Here is a 25,490-nt window from a genome sequence, read left to right as displayed (position 1 = left end):
TCAGCATTCAGCAAATACGCATTTATACAAATCTTTGAATGACTAATGAATATCTAATTTCAAAAATCTTGCAAAATTAGTCGAATTCAGCTGTGAGATCTTATGAAGTGTGCATTTGTATCCTGCACGATCGTGTGTACTCTGTATGGCGGTCGGTCCGTGCAAATTGAATATGGGCAGGAGGAGAGTTCAGCTTCACTGGAGACGCGCGATCGACAAACTTTAAACTGGTGATTTCAAATTATGCTGCGCTTCATGCTTTTGTCCAATGTCATATTCAAGTCATTTTCACTGTGTGTTGTATGAGTGTTACCTTGGCTTTATTTAAAAAATGTGATTCCCAATGCACGCAAACTTCCCAGAATACTGAGTGCCCTGTTGGTTACAGTGTTTACTTCCTTTTTAATTATATTTGTATTAAATATTTGTGAAAAATACTATGACATTTAAAGTATAAGCTTGTTTATTTTACACATTTATTTTTTAATCCATTTTCAAATGATTTCAAATTTCTTAAATATTAAATAAAATAAATAAAATTATATCGGCTTTATATCGGCCATCTGCCACCCTGCTTTCCAAGATATCGGCATCGGCTGTCAAAAAATCAATATCGGTCGACCACTAGTCTTTACTCTCTAATGTCCTGGTGAAGACATTCAATGCACAAGAAATATTCTGCATAATCAAGCCTAAATGCTTAGACGTCAGCTTTTTCTTCTAATCCTCTCAATATTTAATCTGCCAGCGAGTGTGGAGGACTCCACATCCCACCAGCAGAAGCCTGTTCCACCACATTAATCCAGAATTGAACACACATCCTCCAGGCATGACATTAAAATAACTTCGCAGCACTTGAGAGAGGAGGAGAACTTCTTTGTTCAGGATGTGAAAACCACTGCTCTGTGTCTTTTCTGGCTGTGTGGAAGTGCTGAGTCTTGACTCATGGAGACGGTGAGTGAGAAGTCCTGAGGATAAAGCCTGGCGCTCTCGGTCTCAGCGCCGGCGGCTCGGAGCTCTCCAAACAGCTAGTGACAATTATCAAGTGCAACCGCAACCATCATACTCTCATGCACTCTAGACCAACATCTGAGGGTGTGACACCTTAGGGCATGTAATGAAAATATCTTAATAATCATCGCTTTATTGCTGTTTTATTCTAAATTAATTATTAAGAATATTTATTAGTTATTTACAAAATAATTGTATATGTGTAAACAGATTGTGTATTGTTCATATTGTTTAATTTGAATATTTATGATTTATTACAATATTTCATACAATTTTAAGATGTATTTTTTATATTACTTAAATTATTACATTTGCTATACGGTTTAATCATATTTAATTATGAGTACATTATATATTATTCAATTCTTTATTAACCACTTAACTGTCACGCTTGGTGATCTTTTTTGTTGTTGTCCTTTTTCTCTATCAAATGTCTTAGTAATCATCATAAATTATATATAGTTTGAAAGCTAAGAAGCCCAAGATTCATCCTGTGAAAACCATTTTGAAATCGAACATTGCGTTACCATGGAAATGGTACTTTAAAATGTTTTGGTGGTCACCTCCCCCTTAGCGGGCGGTGTCAAGTGTCATATTACAAAATGCATTACGGTCTTTTACAATCAAAACTTTTTATAATCTTGACAAAAAAACATATCGGTGGAAAGGTCTGAGTCTCAGGATTCCATATTTGGTGGTTATTTTGTGATAGAAGCAATATGGCAGAGAAATTTCAACATATGTTACAGATAAATGCATTTAAAAAAATTCTATGGAGTTTGGACGGCACCCGGTGGCTGTTTGTGGTATAACGCCCTAAATCAAATCTCACAAGAACCTCAATTTTTTTCAGATCAACTTCAAATTTGGAACATAACTTATTTAGACAGAAGGCTTACATTTTATAGCAATTTTTGAGTAAAACCTGTTATGTAAAATATTTATTATATACAAAATATAATAAAATCAGTACATTGTATTTTCTTTACAATAAATTTAAACCTATAACCTTTTGATACTTTACGTTTTTGGAAAAATTCAATTTTTGGAACTTTTCATAATCTGCTAATTGTCTTCTTTAAAAAAGAGACCAACCTTAGGTCTGTATTCCAAAGTGTTCATAAATTACAACAATTTAAGTTTGGATAGTGCACTTTCATGCCTATTTAAAAAAATGGGGGGTGGCAGTTAAGGGGTTAATCATATTATTTATTTTTTATTTGTATTTCTGGTTTGTTTTTGTATTCATTTTTCACATTGAAGACACAGCTTCTTAGTAAAAAACAAACAAACAAATATTTCCATTTAAATTAAAATGTTATTAATATAAAATACAATAATAAATAAATTTATTTATTTCATGTATTTATTTAACATTTACATTAAACACTTAATCATATTTAACAATTAGTACAAGTGTTTATTATATATATGGTTTATTTTTGCATTCGGTTTCCACATTGGGGAGCCTGAGCTTCTTAGTAAATCAGTCAGTCAGACAGTAAATAAATTAAATAATTTATTGAACTAATATTAAAATAGTCAATATTAACATTTTATGTTAATTATAATGTTTATTATGTTATTAATATAAATATAATAATAAATTAAATGAATTTATTTCATTTTAATCTTACATAAAACACTTAATCATATTTAACACTTTGAGTACAATGAGTACAAGTGTTTTTTTATTAATTATATTGTTTATTTTTGTATTGTATTCCTTTCCACATTGGGGAGACCACGGTTAGTTGTCACTTTTCACTCGCACACTTTTTATTTTGCAGAGAAGGTTTGCATAGCCTACCTTAATGTTGTCACAATGGAACCTGATTTTTTTTTAAACAGTAAAAAATATGAAACATAAAAGTATTCAAATGGAAAAGTGAATTAATAAATGTATATATTTAAATGAATACATAATTTTTTTAATATCATTTTATGTTTTACTCATTACCACTATTTAAAAAAAAAAGGAAAACTCATAAAAGTAAGAAAAACATCTCATTATCATGGCATTCCTCATTATTGTAAGTTTCAACCGCAAAGGACTTGAGTGGAGAGTTGATGTGTGTAATTGCAGTGCTGTTGAAGTCCTAGGGGTTTAGCACTAACTTGGTGACTAAGCAAGAGACGCAGCCAATGGTTTTATTGAATTTAAGTCTGAAGAGCCCTTCTAAAGAGGCACTTTAAGAGCATTAACCACTTAGCTGCATCATGCTTTAGGAGGAAAAGAGAACTGATGAAATTATTGATCTGTCAGAGAGGTACATGAGTCACAGAGTGCTGGGACTAGGATGCAGTGCCGGCCCAACATGACTGCTGCTGACAGCATGAGAACAAACCGCCTGACAGCCAGCTGTGAATGGAGAACTACAGCCGTCTTACAGATGCTGATAGACCTGACAGCTGCATTAAAGTTTCAAGCAGAATTACTGCTGTGACCGCTGCAGAACGGGGTGAGGAGGTGTGCTGTTGAGTCTGATCTAGTTCCACTGTCAAAAACCTCTGGCTCAACTATTTTTATGATTTCATTTGAACTTTAGTTCAACTGTTTTGAGTGTTTTTGTCATTGTTATTGCTTTTTTTTTTTTTTTATAAATATGTAAATGTTTTTATTCATGTTTATTTCAGTTTATGTTATTTTCAGTTTTATTTATTTTAGTATATGAAGTTAAACTCATAACAATTAGAAATGTTGAAGTTTTTTTACATTTCAATTTATTTTATATCAGTTATTTAAATGTTTGTGTTAGTTTTAGTTGACTACATTAACCCTGTCCAACTACAATACATAATAATAATAAAAATAATAATAACAATCCTAATAGTTAATCTTAATACAGCCCGTTTCCACCCCATAATAATAAAGGTAATTGCTACTTTTTATCTCACAATTCAGAGTTTTTGTTTTCAGTTCTTCAGAATTGTGAGAAAAAAAGAGTCATAATTGTGAGATATATAAACTTGCAAATGTGTGAAGATGGCAGTATTGTGAAATAAAAGTCAGAATTGCAAAATGTGTACAAAATGTGAATTCAGGGACAAACAGCCAGAATTGCGATATGTAAACTATGATTGCAAGAAAAAAGTCCAAATTGTGTGATAAAAGTCGCAGTAGTGTAAAAAAGCCTCCACATTATAGCAAAAATGCAACTTGCATCTTTCTTTAAAGTGTAGTTTTGTGCATTTTTTCGACTTTGGTTAAATTAGTGTAATGCACTGTTGTAAATATATCACTGCAGAGGAAAAAACTCACTATTTACAAATGAACACCTGCCTCTCAATCTCATTCCCTTCCCTCTCCTTTAAGAGCTCTATTTTCATGGAGCTATTGCGTCATTCAGATCCACAGCTGAGCACATGACTGTTAAACCCCACAAATAGTCCACCAGGTTGCTTCAACAGCAAAACACTACATCGATGAGAATAACGTGTTTCACACAGAATGTGTTTTTGCGCTAAACATGCTGCTTTTAATTGTGCTTTTAGACTTTAGACATGCATCTTTTACCACTGCATCATATTTCTGTGCTTTTTCAGTGTAATGTGCATAAGCAATTGAGCGTCACATTTCAAGACAATGTAAAGTTAAAGAGTTGTTTAAAAAAGTTTTTAAACGCTTTAAAAATGTTTCTCGAGACGTTCTTTTCCTCAGAGCTCTGTGTGTCGTGTTTCTGTAAATAACCCCAGGTGTGTTTAACAACAGCTTGACATAGTAATTCAATCTATGGTGAGGCAGAAATTTGGCTAAAATTTGAATCTTGGTTTTCCTTGGTGTTAATCTAGTCACTAATTAACGGGGTCATATGATGCGATTTAAATTTTTCCTTTCTCTTTGGAGTGTTACAAGCTCTTGATGCATAAAGAAGATCTGTAAAGTTGCAAAGACTAAAGTCTCAAATCCAAAGAGATATTTTTTATAAAAGTTAAGAGTCAACCACGCCTACCTAAAACAGCTCGTTCTAACACCCCCCCACATGTCTACGTTATTATGTGGGAAGATTTGCATAACGCCGCCCAAATGTTCACGCGAAGAAAGAAGGCGTAACTTTTATTCTCGCCATCGCCGCCGCCATGTCGTGAAGGCGCTGTGTGTTTCGTTGTGAAAGCGAAACTACTTTGTTTGGTCTTCCAAAAGAGGACGATATCTGCTTCATCATGCCTAGAGCTGATCCGTGCTGGTCGCTGAGGAAATACATAAATTTCGAGCTGTGGATCGCCGAATCGGCTTTCACCGTGGACGAAGCGGAGTCCAGCCCGGGGTCGTCACATGTGGTTGCCGCAAGCCCTCCAGACGCTCCTTCATCGAATCCGTCGGCCGTGCCGTTCTCTAGCCCGCCAGCCATTCCGCCGTGTGTGACACTGTGTGTTTCGTTGTGAATGCGAAACTACTTTGTTTGGCCTTCCAAAACAGGACACGACTAGAAATCAGTGGTTAAGTTGTATTTACAACACTGTTCCAGAACAGTTCAACCCAAATATTGTGTGTGCAGCGCATTTTATGGAGGACTGTTTCCTGATCCTGGGAGAGTAGACTACAATGCCGGCTGTTCTGACTCACAGACTGTAAGTACGTTTTCATATTTAAAGGATTTGCCACTGATGATTCAAACGTGAGTTTTGAGCAGTGTAGAGTAGCGCTTGTTGTTTGTCATTTCTCCGATCACAAATGCAGACATGGTTTTATGTTTACACAGCACGATGCAACGCAACGCGTAAAAAGACAGTATAAATCATTATAATCCGTAATTATGTCCCCGCTGGATGCAACAAATGCCTAATTTATAATGGGTTTTATTGGTTTTGTCTCATCGCTCCGGGACACGGCATCACAGTATGTTAAGGGGCGTAACATTTCCGTCACACGCTTGAGGTATTCGGCCAATCACAATGCACTGGATAGCTGGCCAATCTCAGCACACCTTGCTTTTCAGACCGATGAGCTTTGTAAAAATAGATGTGTTTCAGAAAGGCGGGGCATGGAAGAGAAACAATATTGTACAGTATGTGGAAAATAATGTGTTTTTTTAACCTTAAACCGCATAAACACATTTCATTACACCAAATACACAAAATAATGTTCTTTTTAGCAACATCATAAGACCCCTTTAACACCATATTTCTCTTTAGAAAATGTTTAAATTTAAAAAGAAAAATTTTAAAAAGCTGAAAATTTTGCATTACATCACTTGCTCACCAATGGATCCTCGGCAGTGAATGGGTGCCGTCAGAATGAGCTGATAAAAACATCACAATAATCCACACCACTCAAGTCTATCAATTATCATCTTGTGAAGCATAAACTATATGTTTATTATAAACAAATTCTTCAAGACGTTTTAACTTCAGACTATCACTTCTAGAACTAGGGCCCGATTTCAGTGGTACTGTAAAGTTGGTATCTTTGGCTTACGTTGTAATACAATGCTTATGAGTGAAGGGCAAAATGGATATTAAAAAACCGAGATGATCAGATGTGATGCTCTTATAACATGCCTTTAAGACTTCAAAATGCAAAACTAAGCCCCATCTCCTCCTCTTTGAATAAAACGATCCTTGCTGTGCCATAAATAAAGCATGCTTGCCTAAACATGTTCTAAAGGAATAGTTTATCCAAAGATGAAAATTCTGTCATCATCAATCTTGCCAAATCTTGAAAAAGAACTGAATGACCAGGTCTGGAAAAAAAAAAAAACAAGCCTTAAGTAAGTGACTTGCTTTATCAAATTAATCAAAAATGGATCTTGCAGTACTGGTCATCATTTACTCACCCTCACAGCTCTCAATTTTCATTCGTGTTTGCATATATTTAATCTTGATGCATCAAGATATACGTTGCAAAAGTTTTAATAACATTCACAAGATGCAACAAAATTTGATGGCATTGACGTCAAATGTGGGTGATGTGGAGTGCAAATGAGATCAGAAATCTATAGATTTAGGCATTATGGCTCTCATTCATTAATAATTTAATGGATTATTTCTCATTTATATGCACAGAAGAATTTTTTCGTTTCAGAAAGGCGGGGCATAGAGGAGAAACAATAATGTACAGTATGTGGAAAATAATATGTTTTTTAACTTTAAACCGCACAAACACATTTCATTACACCAAATACACAAAATAATGTTCTTTTTAGCAACATCATATGACCCCTTTAATGTCATTAGATTTCAGAGAATTCAGAGGGTCATGCAGAGGAACAGCCGCAGCTCAGGGTATAACACCTCACTGTATGATGAAGTTTATTGAAGATGAAATATGTCTGTATAAAACGTAATCTTATCACATTTAGGCCACTTAGAGTATGTGATTTTTGCACGTGTCTTCTTCATTGTCCCTACTTTTTTTTGTGTGTGTGGAAATTTAGAAAAAAAAATTGGTACTAAAGTTATGGATGAATCATATTTTGTTCTCGAAAATGTTTGTATGCTGACTTCCAACACAAATTTATGGCATATACATAATGCATGGTTAGTGAATGAGATCTATTGTTTTAAATTTCAGGCTGTTCAACACACCAAGCACACTATAGAGGTGTCGATTTTTGACTGTTTTTGGAAGTCAGTGGTCGCAGTTCCCTTTCATATTCACTGTATGGAAGAAAGCAGCTTGGACATCCTGCAAAATTCTGGATTCCTGTTCCAGGGAAGCAATAAATCGACATAGATGTGAAGCCACACCATTTTTTTTACTTAAAAAAGAAAAATGTATACACAATTTTGGTGACAAATTCTAGGAAGAACCTCTAGGAACCCTTTAAAAAAGAGCAGTAAATGGAACCCATAAGTTCCTGCAACTCTAAAGACTGTCAATGGTTCCTCATATAATCCATAAAGGTGCATAGAGGTTCTCCAGAGGATTCCACCACCTGCCCCAAATGGTGCCTCAAGTATCTTCATGTTTACAGTGTTGTGTGTACTATCCCTTTCAATTCTATAATCTGTCTTAAAACACGTCATATTACCTACTATAGATTAAGTCTGTAAGTCATTCTGTATCTACTTTGCATGCATATGACGATTTGGTATCGTCCATGTAGGTGAACAGAGTTGAGTGGCGCGCGCTTGAGCAGCTCTTGAATCCACGCATTTCGCTCCACATGCTGCATCCACTCCGTGTTTTCCATCAGTCTCAGCCGAGGCGCTATCCAGCATCATGTGGACAGAACGATTTAACAGGGCACAATAACTGCAGAAAACAGTGTGGATGGCACAAGATGCGGGATGCTCGTGGATCAACGTCACATAACAGCAGGATATGCAATCGCGTTTATAATGAACACTGCGCTTGATGTGGATGAATCCAGCTGGAGATGATGTTGCGTCTGCGGGGTCTCGTAGCTGAAGTGGAGGGATCTCACATACTTCTGCTTAGCCAGGGCAAACACACCCGTTAAGTCTGACCGTTAACATCTTCTGACATTATTTCCAGCCAAGGACAGCTGTGTTTGTGACTGAAGACCTCTTAGATTTCACAGACTAGATGTCTTATGATTATTGACTGCAGTTTGGGACCCTTTGCTGTGAGTCTTTGAAGTATGTAAATACATTTCCCATGTGGAGTTTATTCATAAGAACATATGAACACGGATGAAAGCGCACGGGAGGACTCTATGTTCAAGTGCAGGATGCATTTTACCAATCCAAAATGGTAAGTGGTTATGGTAAATGTTTAAATAAACTAGCCTAGGTCAGCCAAATGGCAAACATCACAAATACGCAGTCTGATTCAAGTTGTCAGTGACATTTGCTGGTGGTCAGTTGGTTATGTTGGAGATTCATACAATGTATGTCTGACTTCCAGAAGCCTGTTGTGTCTCAAAACCTAGAGAGCTGCCTACCTTGAACATAGGCTATTTTTTGGGTGATACGAAAAGGCGCCTTACAGGCGGCATAAAAGCATTTTTGACAGAAAAATATAGCAGAAATAATTTTAGGAAATAAAATGTGAAATTATGAATATAGAAACATCAAATGAAGCAGAGAATTATAAATGAAAAATATGACAGTTTAATGTAGGCTACGGTCCGTCGGTCACTATCATCCTCAAAGGGTTTATTTTGTGACAGTGTACTGTACATTTTCCAGCGTACTACAATGCTACTTAGTAAATAAATACATGGGCAATGGAAATATTGATTTTAGTTCAATTACTTTGTTATTTGTAGATTAAGATCAGCTAAGAAAAATGATTAATTTATAAAAAAAATACAGAATAATATTATTAAATTATTAATTAAATTTAAATATATTCGCTATTAAAATATGAATGTATATATTATATAGCTTATAAAGAGTAGCTAGTCATCAGTGTTGGGGGTAAGTTGAGTTACGTAATCAGATTACTTTTTTCAAGTAACTAGTTACTAATTTACACGAAAATATCTGAGTTACTTTTTCAAAAAAGTAACGCCAGTTACTTTGTTTTCCCATTTATTGACTGACAGCTCTCCTGTCCCCATACTGGGAGAAATCGGGAGTGCAGAGGTGTTGTGTGCGCTGTGTGAACATGATGTTACTGTAGTTCTAGACTAAATGTGAATGTGCATGAATTCATCCCACTCGCAAAAAAACAGATTTAGTATTCATCAAAATGAATTAAAACAGTGAAATGCAAACTCAGAATATGACTCAAACCTGCAATAATTAAATATGTTAAAAAACACAAATGTATTTAATCCCATTTTATTAACCAATATCTTTGCTGCTGACCTTTGATGATCCAGTTCAACCGTACTAATAAGCAAAAATTACTTTAGATAAACTCTAGCCTAGGTCAGCCAAATGGCAAACATCACAAATACGCAGTCTGATTCAAGTTGTCAGTGACATTTGCTGGTGGTCAGTTGGTTATGTTGGAGATTCATACAATGTATGTCTGACTTCCAGAAGCCTGTTGTGTCTCAAAACCTAGAGAGCTGCCTACCTTGAACATAGGCTATTTTTTGGGTGATACGAAAAGGCGCCTTACAGGCGGCATAAAAGCATTTTTGACAGAAAAATATAGCAGAAATAATTTTAGGAAATAAAATGTGAAATTATGAATATAGAAACATCAAATGAAGCAGAGAATTATAAATGAAAAATATGACAGTTTAATGTAGGCTACGGTCCGTCGGTCACTATCATCCTCAAAGGGTTTATTTTGTGACAGTGTACTGTACATTTTCCAGCGTACTACAATGCTACTTAGTAAATAAATACATGGGCAATGGAAATATTGATTTTAGTTCAATTACTTTGTTATTTGTAGATTAAGATCAGCTAAGAAAAATGATTAATTTATAAAAAAAATACAGAATAATATTATTAAATTATTAAAAATATATTAATATATTCGCTATTAAAATATGAATGTATATATTATATAGCTTATAAAGAGTAGCTAGTCATCAGTGTTGTTGAGTTACTGAGTTACGTAATCAGATTACTTTTTTCAAGTAACTAGTTACTAATTTACACGAAAATATCTGAGTTACTTTTTCAAAAAAGTAACGCCAGTTACTTTGTTTTCCCATTTATTGACTGACAGCTCTCCTGTCCCCATACTGGGAGAAATCGGGAGTGCAGAGGTGTTGTGTGCGCTGTGTGAACATGATGTTACTGTAGTTCTAGACTAAATGTGAATGTGCATGAATTCATCCCACTCGCAAAAAAACAGATTTAGTATTCATCAAAATGAATTAAAACAGTGAAATGCAAACTCAGAATATGACTCAAACCTGCAATAATTAAATATGTTAAAAAACACAAATGTATTTAATCCCATTTTATTAACCAATATCTTTGCTGCTGACCTTTGATGATCCAGTTCAACCGTACTAATAAGCAAAAATTACTTTAGAGAAACTAACAATTGTGCTTCATTGTTTTTGTTATTGCTGAAAAGTGTTTCTTCTTCTTCGTTCTACTGTACAGACGTGAATTTACTTTTTCTTCAGCCTGAGGTTTATTCATTACACTTTTTGGTGTGAAAGGGCTTTTACATTTGCTATAAATAGAACTTCTTATGTTAAAAACAATCAAGCCCGGCTCATATTTAAAAAGTAACGTGAAAGTAACGCAAAAGTAACGTAACACATTACTTTCCATAAATAGTAACTAAGTAACATAATTAGTTACTTTTTTTATGGAGTAACGCAATTTCATCAAAATGAATTAAAACAGTGAAATGCAAACTCAGAATATGACTCAAACCTGCAATAATTAAATATGTTAAAAAACACAAATGTATTTAATCCCATTTTATTAACCAATATCTTTGCTGCTGACCTTTGATGATCCAGTTCAACCGTACTAATAAGCAAAAATTACTTTAGATAAACTAACAATTGTGCTTCATTGTTTTTTTTTTATTGCTGAAGAGTGTTTCTTCTCCTGTGTTCTACTGTACAGACGTGAATTTACTTTTGCTTCAGCCTGAGGTTTATTCATTACACTTTTTGGTGTGAAAGGGCTTTTACATTTGCTATAAATAGAACTTCTTATGTTAAAAACCATCAAGCCCGGCTCATATTTAAAAAGTAACGTGAAAGTAACGCAAAAGTAACGTAACACATTACTTTCCATAAATAGTAACTAAGTAACATAATTAGTTACTTTTTTTATGGAGTAACGCAATATTGTAATGCATTACTTTTTAAAAGTAACTTTCCCCAACACTGCTAGTCATTCCGAACTTAACTTCAAGTCTCTCTCTTCGATCTTCTCGTGTCTCTTACCGGTTCGTGGTTCTGGAAACTCTTGAGCATCTAGTCATGTACAAAAAAAGTAGTATGTTCACTGTAAAAGTAATACTGAAGTCTTTACATGTCGTAAGATAAAGCCTATTAATTATTATAATTTGCGCTTGTATGACCAGAGAGAGAGAGAGAGAGAGAGAGGGAGAGAGGGAGAGAGAGAGAGAGAGAGAGAGAGAGAGAGAGAGAGAGACGGGGGGGGGGTGCGAGACACAATAGAACAGTTACGAGACACACGAAAGTAGTACCGGCATATATGATATGATATTTCGCAATTGTTTTACAGTGTTAATTTACATTTATTTCGTTGCTAAATGGTGCGATTGGACAATCAGAATCAAGTATTCTAGGGAGTGTAATGAAAATAATTAAATACACTTTCACTATAACAGCAAATTATCCTAAGATTTTGAATTTCATTTACACATAAAGGCTAATCCTAAATCATTTTAGGAAGCCTTTTTTGTTGTTGTTGTGAAAGCGTACCTAATACCAAAAAATGGTATCTAGATGTGGGCAGTGTGAGTGTTTTGGCATTTGGAGCTGTCACCTCATGGTAGACCTGGGTCATAATGTCTTCCTAGTCCCCTCTGTCTCATGTTGATTCTGTCTTTATTACTGCAATAAAATAGACAACCTACAGTTTCCATCAGTTCAGTGAACATCACAAGTTAAATTTATTTAATGTTTTTAAGATGCGATTCGCTGGATTCCGAACACCAAAATCTTTCATGGCCTTTGTGATGAGAAGATGGAAAATCTTACTGGTGCTGAATGTGTTTACGGTGGCTGGCTTCATCACTTTTTGGGGCAAGTGCAATTTACGCACAACCAAAGTTGTGGGTCAACAGGCAGCAGCTGCTGATGTGAGAGGACAGACACATCTGAATGGATCTGCTCAGGAGACCAGCATCACTCATGATGTGCTCTTAAAGAGACTGGGATCATTGGAAGATGTGGTGTACAGACAACTGAATGGTAACTTATTATTGCAGCAACCCCACAAAGTAGAAATACTAAAGAAATATGTAAAGAGTGACCATAGTATTATTCACAAAAATGCCCTTTCACAGAACAAAATAGCCATTTAATTGAGTCATTTGTGTTGAATAGGTTTGTCCAAGTCTCTTGGACTCATTGAAGGTTTTGGAGGCCGAGGTAGAGGAGGTCTACCAGCAACACTTATGCCAGAGGAAGAAAAGGAGGCCAAATACCTGAGGGAGAAATATGGCTACAATGCATTTCTGAGTGACAAAATCTCTCTGGATAGATCTATTCCAGATTATCGACCCAGCAAGTGAGTGTCACTGGACTTTTTTATTTTTACCCTGAACATATCTATACAGAAATCTATAGATTTTGCTCTTGGTGTAATATGGAACGAGTTAACTGACTAGCAAGAGTAAAGCATAGTTTTTTGTACTTTGTCAAATATTTGTCATTTATTCACTAAAATTCATTGCAATAGTTTAGCTAGAATGTCTAGAACCATTTGCTTAATAGATTTTCCTTACACCAAGATTAAATAGGAGAAGAAAGTGACATTTACGGTTTCTTAGTTCAGTAAACAAGGTTCTATAAATAAGCTTCATATTTGAGGCCGACTAGGCTCTGTAATTGTTACAGGGAAAATGTTAAGAGTGACCATAGTATTATTCACAAAAATGCCCTTTCACAGAACAAAATAGCCATTTAATTGAGTCATTTGTGTTGAATAGGTTTGTCCAAGTCTCTTGGACTCATTGAAGGTTTTGGAGGCCGAGGTAGAGGAGGTCTACCAGCAACACTTATGCCAGAGGAAGAAAAGGAGGCCAAATACCTGAGGGAGAAATATGGCTACAATGCATTTCTGAGTGACAAAATCTCTCTGGATAGATCTATTCCAGATTATCGACCCAGCAAGTGAGTGTCACTGGACTTTTTTATTTTTACCCTGAAAATATCTATACAGAAATCTATAGATTTTGCTCTTGGTGTAATATGGAACGAGTTAACTGACTAGCAAGAGTAAAGCATAGTTTTTTTTTGTATAATAATATTATATAAATATTTTGTACTTTGTCAAATATTTGTCATTTATTCACTAAAATTCATTGCAATAGTTTAGCTAGAATGTCTAGAACCATTTTCCTTACACCAAGATTAAATAGGAGAAGAAAGTGACATTTACGGTTTCTAAGTTCAGTAAACAAGGTTCTATAAATAAGCTTCATATTTGAGGCCCACTAGGCTCTGTAATTGTTACAGGGAAAATGTGCAAATAAACAAAGCAAGAAGTGGCTTTCCTTCTGTTAGGAAGTGAAAGGTTTCACACCCTTGAGTAGCAAAAATTCTAGGTTGTGGTTTGTTTCAAAGCTGTAAGATGTTCTGTGTGTATCCACGTATGTGTGTTTTTATAGATGCAAAAAGGCCTTTTATTCCCGTGACCTGCCACAGATCTCCATCATCTTTATCTTTGTAAATGAGGCGTTGTCTGTCATCCTGCGTTCAGTCCATTCAGCTGTCAACCACACACCAGCTCATCTCCTAAAGGAAATCATCTTGGTGGATGACAACAGCGATGACGGTGAGAAACAAGAGAATTTTGTCTCTAAATTACATGGTACAAAATCATATTTAGATATACATTAAACTTATAAATATGATCTTTCCTAGTGGACTTGAACATACCATTAGATGGGTGGGTTCTTTTGCCTTGGACCAGTAAGAAACCACTAAATACTCATCCCAAACCCCCAGCAACCGCATACCAGTGCACTAAACCCCACTCAGAACACCTTAGAAACTAAGGAAATCATCTTGGTGGATGACAACAGCGATGACGGTGAGAAACAAGAGAATTTTGTCTCTAAATTACATGGTACAAAATCATATTTAGATATACATTAAACTTATAAATATTTTCTTTCCTAGTGGACTTGAACATACCATTAGATGGGTGGGTTCTTTTGCCTTGGACCAGTAAGAAACCACTAAATACTCATCCCAAACCCCAGCAACCGCATACCAGTGCACTAAACCCCACTCAGAACACCTTAGAAACGACAGAGCAAATATAAAATGCAAAAATCTAGTTTTATAAACCATTCTGGCCGGGTTTAATCCATTGTGTTGTATTTGAGCGGGAGTGTCAACACTGATAACCTGGAGTAGTTTGCCAAGCATTCTTTGCTCACGTTGCGCATGGCCATGCTTGTCTATTGTATCAAAGGGTGTGCTCAGGCCTTCCCAGAGAGACAGTTCAATTTCCGTCACATTGTTCGCATGAGCCAGTGGCGGAGGGCCAACCGTCCATCAGCGCAGGGGGAAAAGCCTGCATTTGCTAAAATGAGGGGGCAGGCGAGCAGCACACCCATTTCTGTCCTCATAATGTCAATGATTCACGGTTTGTCACTCGGAATGCAGATGACAGTGTTTAACATGGGGATAGGGAACACTTTCCAAGAACGTGTTTTCCAGGGGGATGGTGTAGATCCCCGTAGCACACATCAAAGGCACGGAAGAGTTTTGGCGTAGGAGACACATTCCCTCTGGTCTGGTTTAAACAGAGTGACGAGCATTCATGCACCATAAAATGAGATTTCCCCCTCTTTACCGTTTATGTGTGTGTGTGTTTATGCATGACAGTACAACTGAAAGGGCCACTGGAGGAGTATGTCAACAAGCGCTACCCAGGTCTTATCAAAATAGTGCGCAATCAGAAGAGAGAGGGCCTCATCCGTGCCCGCATCGAGGGTTGGAAAGTGGCCACTGGGGAGGTGACTGGCTTCTTTGATGCCCATGTTGAGTTCACGCCTGCATGGTGAGTATCTAGCACTTGTTACACTACGCTGCTGGTTTTATAGATGGTCACACTCAAACCTCGACTCCTCAGGCCTTGTTTACACCTGGTATTAACATCCGTCTTGGGTGATCTAAACTGAACTGTTCTGCCAAGACAGATAGCTGTTTACAATCAGTAGTAACTCTCAGATATGTCTCTTGTGACTCTTGTGATTGGATTTCAAGTGGAGGGTCTCTAAATATGTGATTTCATGCATTAATCACTATGTCAATTGTAAAGTGTGTTTATAAAGTCAAAATAAGAAAGAAAAATCGAGGTTTATCTCAAATATATTTACTAATGAATTTTAATCCAAAATCTAAAACTTTTTTTTCACATATTGGAAAAGTATAAAACCTAACCAGCCTAATATGGTTTACTGGTCTTAACTGGATTAAACTGGTTTTAGCTGGTTTAAGATGGTCTCACATCCTGCCAGGATGGTCTAGCTAAATTATCAGCCTTACAAAACAGGTGTTTAGCTGGTTTACAACCATCTGAAAATGATTCAGACCTATCTAAAACAGGTTTGAGAATAGCTAAGACTAATATCTTAAAACCATCCCATATTAGGCTGGTTAAGATGTTTTTCAGGGCTCAACAATAAGGACTGCCCAACGGCCTGGGGCCAGTGTGAAAGATGTTCGATCGGGCCACTGCACACAAGGAGCTACGTCTCAGGCAACGTGCGAGCCTCGTATTGCATTTCTTTCCACGTCTTCTTGCACTTGAACAGACAAATACATACAAACGAATGTTAAAATACCCATCTTGGAGAGAATCCTCGAAAACAGTCGATTATGTCTTAACTGAGCTTAAACAATTGAGAAAGAAATCGGATGTGTATCATTATATTGGATCCATGCATTGTCTCTTAAAGTGACCGCACCTAATTTACCAGCTGCTGTCATTGTCCTTATTGTTAATCCCGGAAAAAAGAGAGAGATAGAGAAGGCGGTCGCACACCGGACGAGAAGCGCAGCGCCGCGTCGCGCCACATCTTTAAAATTCGAACACATTGTTTTCTATGAGTGTATGCATCCGGCGGCGCCCAGCTTCGTCATGTTGTACTTGTTTTTGACGAATTGTTCTAGACGCGGAGCGGCACAGTGCTACGCTTCTTGTCCGGTGTGCGACCGCTTAGAGAAATTCAATCACTGCTCTTGACTAAGTAACTTTTGCACAAGGATTAATCTATACTTAATTTATATTCTGAAGAATATGCGATGTTATTTTATATTTGATTATTAATTTCTGTACCTGAACACATACAACCCTAAAGCACCTAAAGCAGTTATCTTTGTTCTATTTTTTTTATTTGTGCTGTTTCTTGTAATTTGTTCATTGTTCTTATTTACCGACTGTTACTTGTCTTTAATAATGTTTGAAATTGAAATTGGAATCGAGAATTGTAAAATTGAACTGGTATTGTGGTATCATATAAGCCCATTTATTAGAATACAAGATACCATGGGTCAAAAACAATGATAACAACCACAATTAAATTTTTTTTGTGGCAGGGCAAGTAAAAATAGGAACCAGTAGAAAAAATCCTTAGACTTGAGCCCAGTTTTTTTTCTTTCTTTTTTTCAGTTTTTGGCCCTGTTGACAGCAGGTATTGAGATGCATTTTCAGTGATCTGATCACAAGTGGTCAGCCGAGGTGCATTATTGTGTACACCTGTGTTGTGTTCGTAATCGCCCCCTATGACCTCATCCACTATTCCCTACAGTAGTCCACTAATATAGTCTAGTTGAAGGAGTGACTGAAAACAAGTGAGTGAATTTGTACACTGAGTGCACCGGAAGGGCGGCTGCTTTTGCATAGTTTGTGCTTGACGTTTTAATAAAGATTTGAAACTTAGCAAACTGACAGCTCCAGAATTAATAAAAAGATTTATCTTGAACACTTTCATGGTAACTAGCATGTATAAACTTTAATCAAATATTTAAAAATCAATTAAAAAGAAATGTATACCTGTATGATATTACGCTGTACCCATATTGGACAAGCGGTTTGGAAATTAGATGAATGGATGATTCAGCTGCAGAAGCCATCTTCTGGCAAGATGCGGGAATTTATTCAGCATGACCCTCACAGTGCTTTAAGGTTATTCTCTAGCTGTTGAGTGTACATCGGTTGTACACTCGTTATTGCGGTGCATAACATCCACTATGGTTTTCGGACCCCACTACAAATGGCTGTCCCCTCAAATAGTGCCCTATTTAAGGGTATGGGGGCGATTTCAGACACAGCCCTGGTCTTAACAGCGCTTTAAGTGTGTCTTCTGTGACTACTTGAAGACTACATCATGTGTGCCCAATCCTGTTCCTGGAGATCTGCCTACCTGCAGACTTCAGTTCCAGCCTTGCTCCACACACCTGCCTGTAATTGTCAAGTGCTCCTGAAGATCTTAATTAGCTGCTTCAGTTGTGTTTAATCAGGGTTGGAGCTGCATTTTGCAGGATGGCAGATCTCCAGGAACAGGATTGGGCACCCCATCTCTACATCATTATCGTGGATGCACTGAATGCAACACACAAATACAATTGAACTCACTGGAGCCATTCGGCTGCTTCAAATAGTGCCCTATTTAAGGGTATGGGGGCGATTTCAGACACAGCCCTGGTCTTAACAGCGCTTTAAGTGTGTCTTCTGTGACTACTTGAAGACTACATCATGTGTGCCCAATCCTGTTCCTGGAGATCTGCCTACCTGCAGACTTCAGTTCCAGCCTTGCTCCACACACCTGCCTGTAATTGTCAAGTGCTCCTGAAGATCTTAATTAGCTGCTTCAGTTGTGTTTAATCAGGGTTGGAGCTGCATTTTGCAGGATGGCAGAACAGGATTGGGCACCCCATCTCTACATCATTATCGTGGATGCACTGAATGCAACACACAAATACAATTGAACTCACTGGAGCCATTCGGCTGCATACGAGTGTGTGGGAAAGAAAGCGAATGGAAAGGATATGAATGGTAATGCAACTGTAATACATGTGTTTTTGCATGGCATAGTGAAGTTGGAATCAATTTTTTGGGGTGTTTCTCAAAACAAGCCCAAAGCGAGTCTTTTGTGGCTGTTCGAATGCGTTCGACCACATGAACGTCTACACTACGAAAGCAACCCTTGTGGACCCTGTCCACAGCTGCATTTAGTGTTGTGTTCTCATGTGCAAACCAAACAGATATGAATACCATGTGTAAACAGTTTCAGTTCATGTTTCCTCTGTAGGTCCATCTAATTGGCTGATGTGAGGTGAGAAACTAGCCAACACATTCACAAGCCAGGATTAGATTTAGCTCCACAGCAGAGCTGAAGAAGTGTTATTAGCACTGTGCAATACAGCTTTGCTTATAATGATCTACCCTCTACATCCCCTTGTCAGGGCTGAGCCAGTTCTGTCTAGAATCAAGGAGAACCACAAGAAGATCATACTGCCCTCCATAGATAACATTAAAGATGAGACGTTTGAGCTGGAGCGCTATGAAAACTCAGGCCACGGCTATAACTGGGAGCTCTGGTGTATGTATATCAGCCCACCGAAACAGTGGTGGGATGAAGGAGACACTTCTGCACCTATCAGGTAGGATCCTACTGAACTTTCATCCATTCTGAATGCGATTCTGGGTAAATATTTTATTTACTTTGGGTTTGTAATTAATCTTGGGTAGCCAAGATTTCACACTCTACACGTGAACTTTAACATAAGCCACAAATATTTACATATTTACAAGGTTAATAACATTGATTGGACAAGTACAGCACACAAAGAGACCCTCTTTATAGCAGGACTTGATTGTCACATTATATATCTGCTCTGGTTGTCTTAAATCGTCTGAAACATACTAAAAAGAATAGGAGGGAAATACACAGGAGTATTTTTTAGTGTTTCACTCAAAGGCTGAAGCTAAACAGAGTTCACTGAAAGTTTATGCAACTGTACAAAGTATATTCATATTTAATGACGTTGGCATTGTTTGGTTTGTGATTGGTTTCGTGTTGCTAAACAACTCGCCATAATATTCTAGCACAGCATTGTTTCACTCTGTGTACCTTTGGCACTGCTGTTCAACACTGCATTATAACATAATCCACGGTTATGAAAGAAAAACTGAGAAAACACTCAAATTTAAATCTATGAACTGTTTAAATGTTGCTTAATGCAAAGTGGTCTTAATATAGTGTAAACAGTGCTTAGAATGTTCTCTCAAGCACAAACTTTCCAAAAGGGATTCACAATAAAGAATTTATGTGGAACAATAAATGTACATATACCATATCAACCAAAAATCTATTTTTAGTAAAACAAAATGTAAAGTAATAAATAAAATTATAACTACATGTATGTGTGTGTGTGTAATACAATTTCAATATAAAAAACATACATAAAATAAAAAAATAAAATGCATTTAGTTAGTTAAAAGATATATTTTACACTGCCCCTGCTTTCAATATATTACATTATTTTCAGTTATTTGTACTTATTTTTCCAATATTGAAATTCATTATGTCTTCATTAATTATTCAGTATATCACAGAAGCAGTACTGAAAATGTAAAATCTGTATTTTAGGACGCCTGCAATGATAGGCTGCTCTTTTGTGGTAAACCGGGAATACTTTGGGGAGTTGGGCCTACTGGACGCAGGGATGGACGTGTATGGAGGCGAAAATATAGAGCTGGGAATCAGGGTTAGTATGCCACCCACATCCCTCCGCTAAAGTAGAGCATTCATAACTGAGCCTCCCTGTGCTCAGTGCACAGAACCTTCATTTGAAATGAATTTTAAGGTTTTTTTCGTCTAAAATTACACCAGAAATGAAGTTTGATAGGTGTATGTGTATTTTCAAATCCCAGGTTTGGCTGTGTGGGGGAAGCATGGAAGTTCTGCCTTGTTCCAGAGTGGCCCATATTGCTAGAACAAAAAAGCCCTACCACAGTAACATCGCCTTTCACACTAGACGCAATGCACTTCGGGTGGCAGAAGTCTGGATGGACCAATACAAATCTAATGTCTATTTGGCATGGAACCTACCAATGAAGGTAAGCACTTGATATATTTGCAATGTTATAATAATAATTGGTATACTACTTTGTAAATTCACTTTCTTTGTCCATACAGAACCATGGCATTGACTATGGAGACATATCCCAGAGACTAGCGCTCAGGAAAAGACTCCAGTGCAAAAGCTTTGAGTGGTACCTTGATAATATCTATCCAGAGATGAGGAGATACAACAACACTCTCTTTTATGGAGAGGTGAGTGCCACATGAAATGACTAAAGGTGCGGTCACAGATTCCCCCTCACAGATTTCACAACCGGTTCAAGTTGGTCAGATGGATTCGCCGTGTCGACCAGCAGAAAGCTGCTTGGTTTGAAAGTGACTTCAAAATTTCACTAATGTGACCGGCACATTAACACTGGGTCTCTGATTAACACTCTTGCCACTTAAATAGAAGTTTTTTTTAAGAAGAACATTATTCGGTTAATTATTGTCAAATGGTTAGTTCACCCAAAAATCATTGACTCACCCTCATGTCATTCCAAACCTGTCTGACTTTCTTCCATGAAACAAAAACAAATTTTGAAAAAGGTCCTGCACACTAGTGAATGAGGACTAGGGCTGTCAAGCTCCAAAAAGTGACAAAAATCACTGTAAAAGTGTCACATAAGTGGTCGGTATGACTCTTTTCTGAAAGTCTTCTGAAACCAATAGTATAGTGTGAGGAGTCAACCAAATTTAAAGTCATTATTTGGCTAAAATCTTAACAATCATCTTACTGCAGCTCTCAAGTTTTGTATGCGTTCATTCAAAAATATTGTCAAGTCATGCAATGATTTCATTTTAGTGACCATTGTGACACCAAAACCTATGGTGTTAAGAGTCAACACATTTCAATCTGTTCTTCACACAAAGCTATTGTATGGCATCAGAAGTCATATGACCCACCTTTGTGAGACTTTTAGGATGCCTTTTTATCATTTTGGGTAACAGCTCCAGTATTTTACCATTCACTTTGTATTATTTAACCATCACATTGTATTGAAAAGAACACTGAAAACATTCCTCCCAATTTGTATTTCACAGAAGAAGCATTTACATTTATGCATTTAGCAGATGCTTTTATCCAAAACAAAAACAAAAGAGGAACGAAGCCAATCTGTCAAGGAGTCAACAATATTCATAATACACAAAGAAAGTGATATATTGTGAGGGTGTGTAAATGATGACAGAATTTTAATTTTTGTGCAAAAAAAAAGCTTTTAGCAAAACAGGTTACATATTAAGATCACTTATTAAACAACAAAAAGCAGGCCAAACTATCAGCTCTTTAACTCTTTTTATTATGTTCTAGATTCGCAATACCAATGTGACCCATCTGTGTTTGGACCAGGGCATAAAGGAAAACCACACAGCAACTCTGCACCCCTGCCATGGCTGGGGCCCTCAGGTAGAGCGGCACTCCTCACAGCTATACATCTCCACAGACCTAACCTCCACTAAACCTCTACTTACTCTGCACACAGGAAATAGGTTATGTCTAGAGGGAGTCTCTTCATGACACAGTTCTCCGCATTCTGTTCATCAGTTGCAACCAAGCAATGAAATGACAAGATGGCGCAAAATAAGAAAGAAATTCTATTTTCTAGTTTTGAATTCAACCTGGAGACCATAACTTCTAGGTCTAGACTCGACCAGTTTACATACCTGCACTGGAGCTTGACCCAGCTAATAATTATAATAAATTAATAGTCATTATATAAGTAGCCATTACTGCCAAAAACTATCTGGCAAACATCATCAGCTTAGGGTGCCAAAATGCCCCTGAATGACTCAGTGACCCAGTTACCAAATCACTGAATTAAATACATTCACATTATCCCCTCTGTGGTCTATTTTGTAGCTGGGTCGCTACACTAAGGAGGGTTATCTTTTCCTGGGTCCTCTGGGAAGCACTGGCGAAGATACTCGGTGTGTGGTGGACGATAAAATCAGCAGCTACCCACAGCTCCTGAATTGTGAGAAAGTCTCTAGCATACCCCAGAAAACTTGGCACTTTGCACAGGTGATTGGATCACTTTTTATATAGAGCATTTTGTAAAAATTGTCCTTTTGCCTTAGTTCACTAAAATTATTATTTTTATTTTTGTTCCCTGAAGAATGAAGCAATCATCAACCGAGCTACAGGACGCTGTCTCGATGTAGTGCCGGCTAATGTCTACTTCGGCTATGCTCTGATCCTGCGTTCCTGCACTGGCCAGAAGTGGACCGGACCGTTCGAGAGGGAATGCTCCGGTTACTTTTGTAACTTCGGTTCCCTGAGGTAAGGGAATGAGCGAAGCATACGCTGGCTATAAGGCTGCACGCGAGTTGATGACTGTCGCTATCAATCGAAAGATTCTGAGGAATGACGCTCTGAGACGACTTATATAGCAGTCAGCTCCACCCCTTTTGGCAGGTTGAAGCGCCATTTGTTCATGCAGCTACATGAATGTGAACACATCAGGCTTCAGTATCAGAGTAAACATGAGTTTACTCCATAAGCGTACAACGCAATGCTCTTATCTTATCTCCGGGAACTGAGATTACGAAAGTAACCAGAGCATTTTTCTCAATGATAAACAGAGCAACAAAACAGTATTAAACTGTGTGATTAATACACCTCATCAATAACGGATTAGCAGTGTAATATGTCTTACTGTATGTTTTTCTCAGGAAACAGAAAAGATGCCATAAATATTACAAAAATGCTTTATTGCATAAACTCTATGCATTTGTCCTGTACATATTTGAATATGTATATTAAAATCATCTATGGGCAGCTTGCAACAAGCTAGTCTCAACTACATAGCTAAATATTCTGCATGCAAAGTGTACAGATCTATCATTAAGTGAATAACTGTAAATATGGTTATTTACATTTTTTTACAGTTCATTTTAATGTACTGTACCACCATATCACCCTTGTTTTCTAAACCCTAAAGTCTTAATTTGAAATACAATCCACTTTAAATACAGAACCAGTTCAGTTTGATTTCATGGGATATTTTGTTCACAACATTATTGTCCTAATTATTAAAAAGGCCATTTTACAATATTGTCTTTAAATAAACTGAAATAACTGGCTGTGTATGTATTATATTAACATTGTTTGGTACAACATTCCTTAATTTCTAAAATCCCACCCAACCTACCAACCCCAAAATATATTGTTTAATTTTTCACATTCACCACATAATTGTGGAGATCAAAATAATCTAAACACATAGTACATTTCATTTTATCAACCCATCCAGATTTTTTGTTGAATGCTACAAGCTAATGTTACATTCTGGATCAGAAAGGACAGTATGAGGACAAACACAGTGAATGAATTAAACACTTCAACCACCAGGTGTCGCCATTGTACCAGAATAAACTATCCACTCACTCCAACCGCACATGGATCAACATTTGAGTGAGAAAAAGGGGTTGGACTAGTAATATTATAATTATACCTTTATAATTTCAATGTATGCACCTTTATTCTCTTCAGTACACCTGTGCAGACAAATATGGCTTTAGTCAGGGGTCTCAGGGGAGAACGGAGAGCTGGCAGACATGTATTGATTTCAGCCGCCCCCTCAGTAGCCCTGACACGATCTGTGCAGAATGTACTGTTTTAAACGATCATGCACGAACAGAAACACACATGTAAAGCTCTATTTACAGAGTTCTGCTCATTCACATGCATAATAAAGTAGAAGCAGACCTCAGGAAACATGGTGGAGAACATATACCAGTGTGTTTTCTACAGGTGTCCAAAGGAGACATTCATGAAACACAAAGAGAGAACAACTGCATCAGGCACAGAGTTTTAGCCATCGCACCTATGAGAAAGATACAATCATCTTCCAGTATCATTCTTTTTCTTTTTACAATCCCAATATTGAAGATGTGAAGCATCTTCATTACATACATCTATTGAAACATCAACAATGCAGTGCTACGGTGGCTTTAACGCAGACAGAGAAATGAGATACAATATGAACATGCACCATACACATAACCATAAACATGATTGTGGCTAATGGTAAAGTGAAGGACATCTTCAACACAGCTCAAAAAAGAAGACTGGCATGATCAATAAAAGTAAATAATTTTTCTATTTTCTTATACATTTTTCTAGTGGGTTTGTGCGTATGGTTTATGGGAGTAATGCAGTGCAAAACAATCCAAGCTCATCCATTAACAGAAATCTGAGCGCCATCATAAACCTTTCAGAAATGTTGAAAATATGTGTCCCGACAGGTATAACCCAGCAATAACTGGCCATAAAGTACCATTAAGCCACATTAAGCGCCTTAAGTCCTGCAAAACCCAAGCAAAAAACATCTTGTTCTCCACTTATTAGGCCTAGAGGGAACCTGCAGACATTTTCAGCTCTAATTTTGTCACAGAAGGTTTGGAATGGATTTAAATATGGTAAAATGTGTTAAACAGACCTAACAGAGTATAACAGTATTATTGGTAGCTGAAAGCATAATCAAATTAGTTAAAATCTTATCAGTATTTTGTCTTATTTATCTTAGAGTTTATTAATATTATACAATTATATAGTTATATATTACTTATATAATGATATTATAAATTAATTCACATATATATATATATATATTTATATAATTCTTTAAATATATACTTTTATTGATAAACAAACAAAATTACTGCTTAAGAAAGTTATGCATTTAGCATAATGTAAATGTAATTGCAAAAAAAAAAGAAGAAATTCAAAGGCATTAATGTATAGAGAGCGCTGCAGCTGCGATGTAACATCAAAACCCAGAAAACAAATTTGCCATGGTTTCCTTGAGCTTTATACATACATACACACACACACACACACACACATATATATATA

General features: G+C 36.8%; 1 protein-coding gene across 1 annotated transcript; it reads left to right on the top strand.

Moving 5' to 3' along the window:
- The first annotated feature begins 8,202 nt into the window (after positions 1 to 8,202).
- LOC107554251 (putative polypeptide N-acetylgalactosaminyltransferase-like protein 3) lies at positions 8,203 to 22,917 on the top strand. Its single transcript, XM_016236709.1, has 12 exons — positions 8,203 to 8,671; positions 12,455 to 12,737; positions 12,873 to 13,056; positions 14,159 to 14,325; positions 15,387 to 15,561; positions 18,972 to 19,169; positions 20,159 to 20,276; positions 20,443 to 20,628; positions 20,708 to 20,845; positions 21,945 to 22,040; positions 22,494 to 22,655; positions 22,750 to 22,917. The coding sequence occupies exons 1-12, from the start codon at positions 8,669 to 8,671 to the stop codon at positions 22,915 to 22,917; spliced, it is 1,878 nt and encodes a 625-aa protein (XP_016092195.1). The 5' UTR covers positions 8,203 to 8,668.
- The last annotated feature ends 2,573 nt before the right edge of the window (positions 22,918 to 25,490 follow it).

This window comes from Sinocyclocheilus grahami, unplaced genomic scaffold (assembly GCF_001515645.1).
Source record: "Sinocyclocheilus grahami isolate Dianchi unplaced genomic scaffold, SAMN03320097.WGS_v1.1 scaffold496.1, whole genome shotgun sequence".
Lineage (NCBI taxonomy): Eukaryota > Metazoa > Chordata > Actinopteri > Cypriniformes > Cyprinidae > Sinocyclocheilus > Sinocyclocheilus grahami.
Note: the sequence above shows the minus strand (reverse complement) of the source record. Positions and strands in the feature narration are given on the sequence as shown.

Coding starts and splice junctions, on each gene's coding strand:
- LOC107554251 (XM_016236709.1), top strand. Junction 15,562..18,971: donor GTTGAGTTCACGCCTGCATG/GTGAGTATCTAG, acceptor TCCCCTTGTCAG/GGCTGAGCCAGTTCTGTCTA. Junction 20,277..20,442: donor ATATAGAGCTGGGAATCAGG/GTTAGTATGCCA, acceptor TTCAAATCCCAG/GTTTGGCTGTGTGGGGGAAG.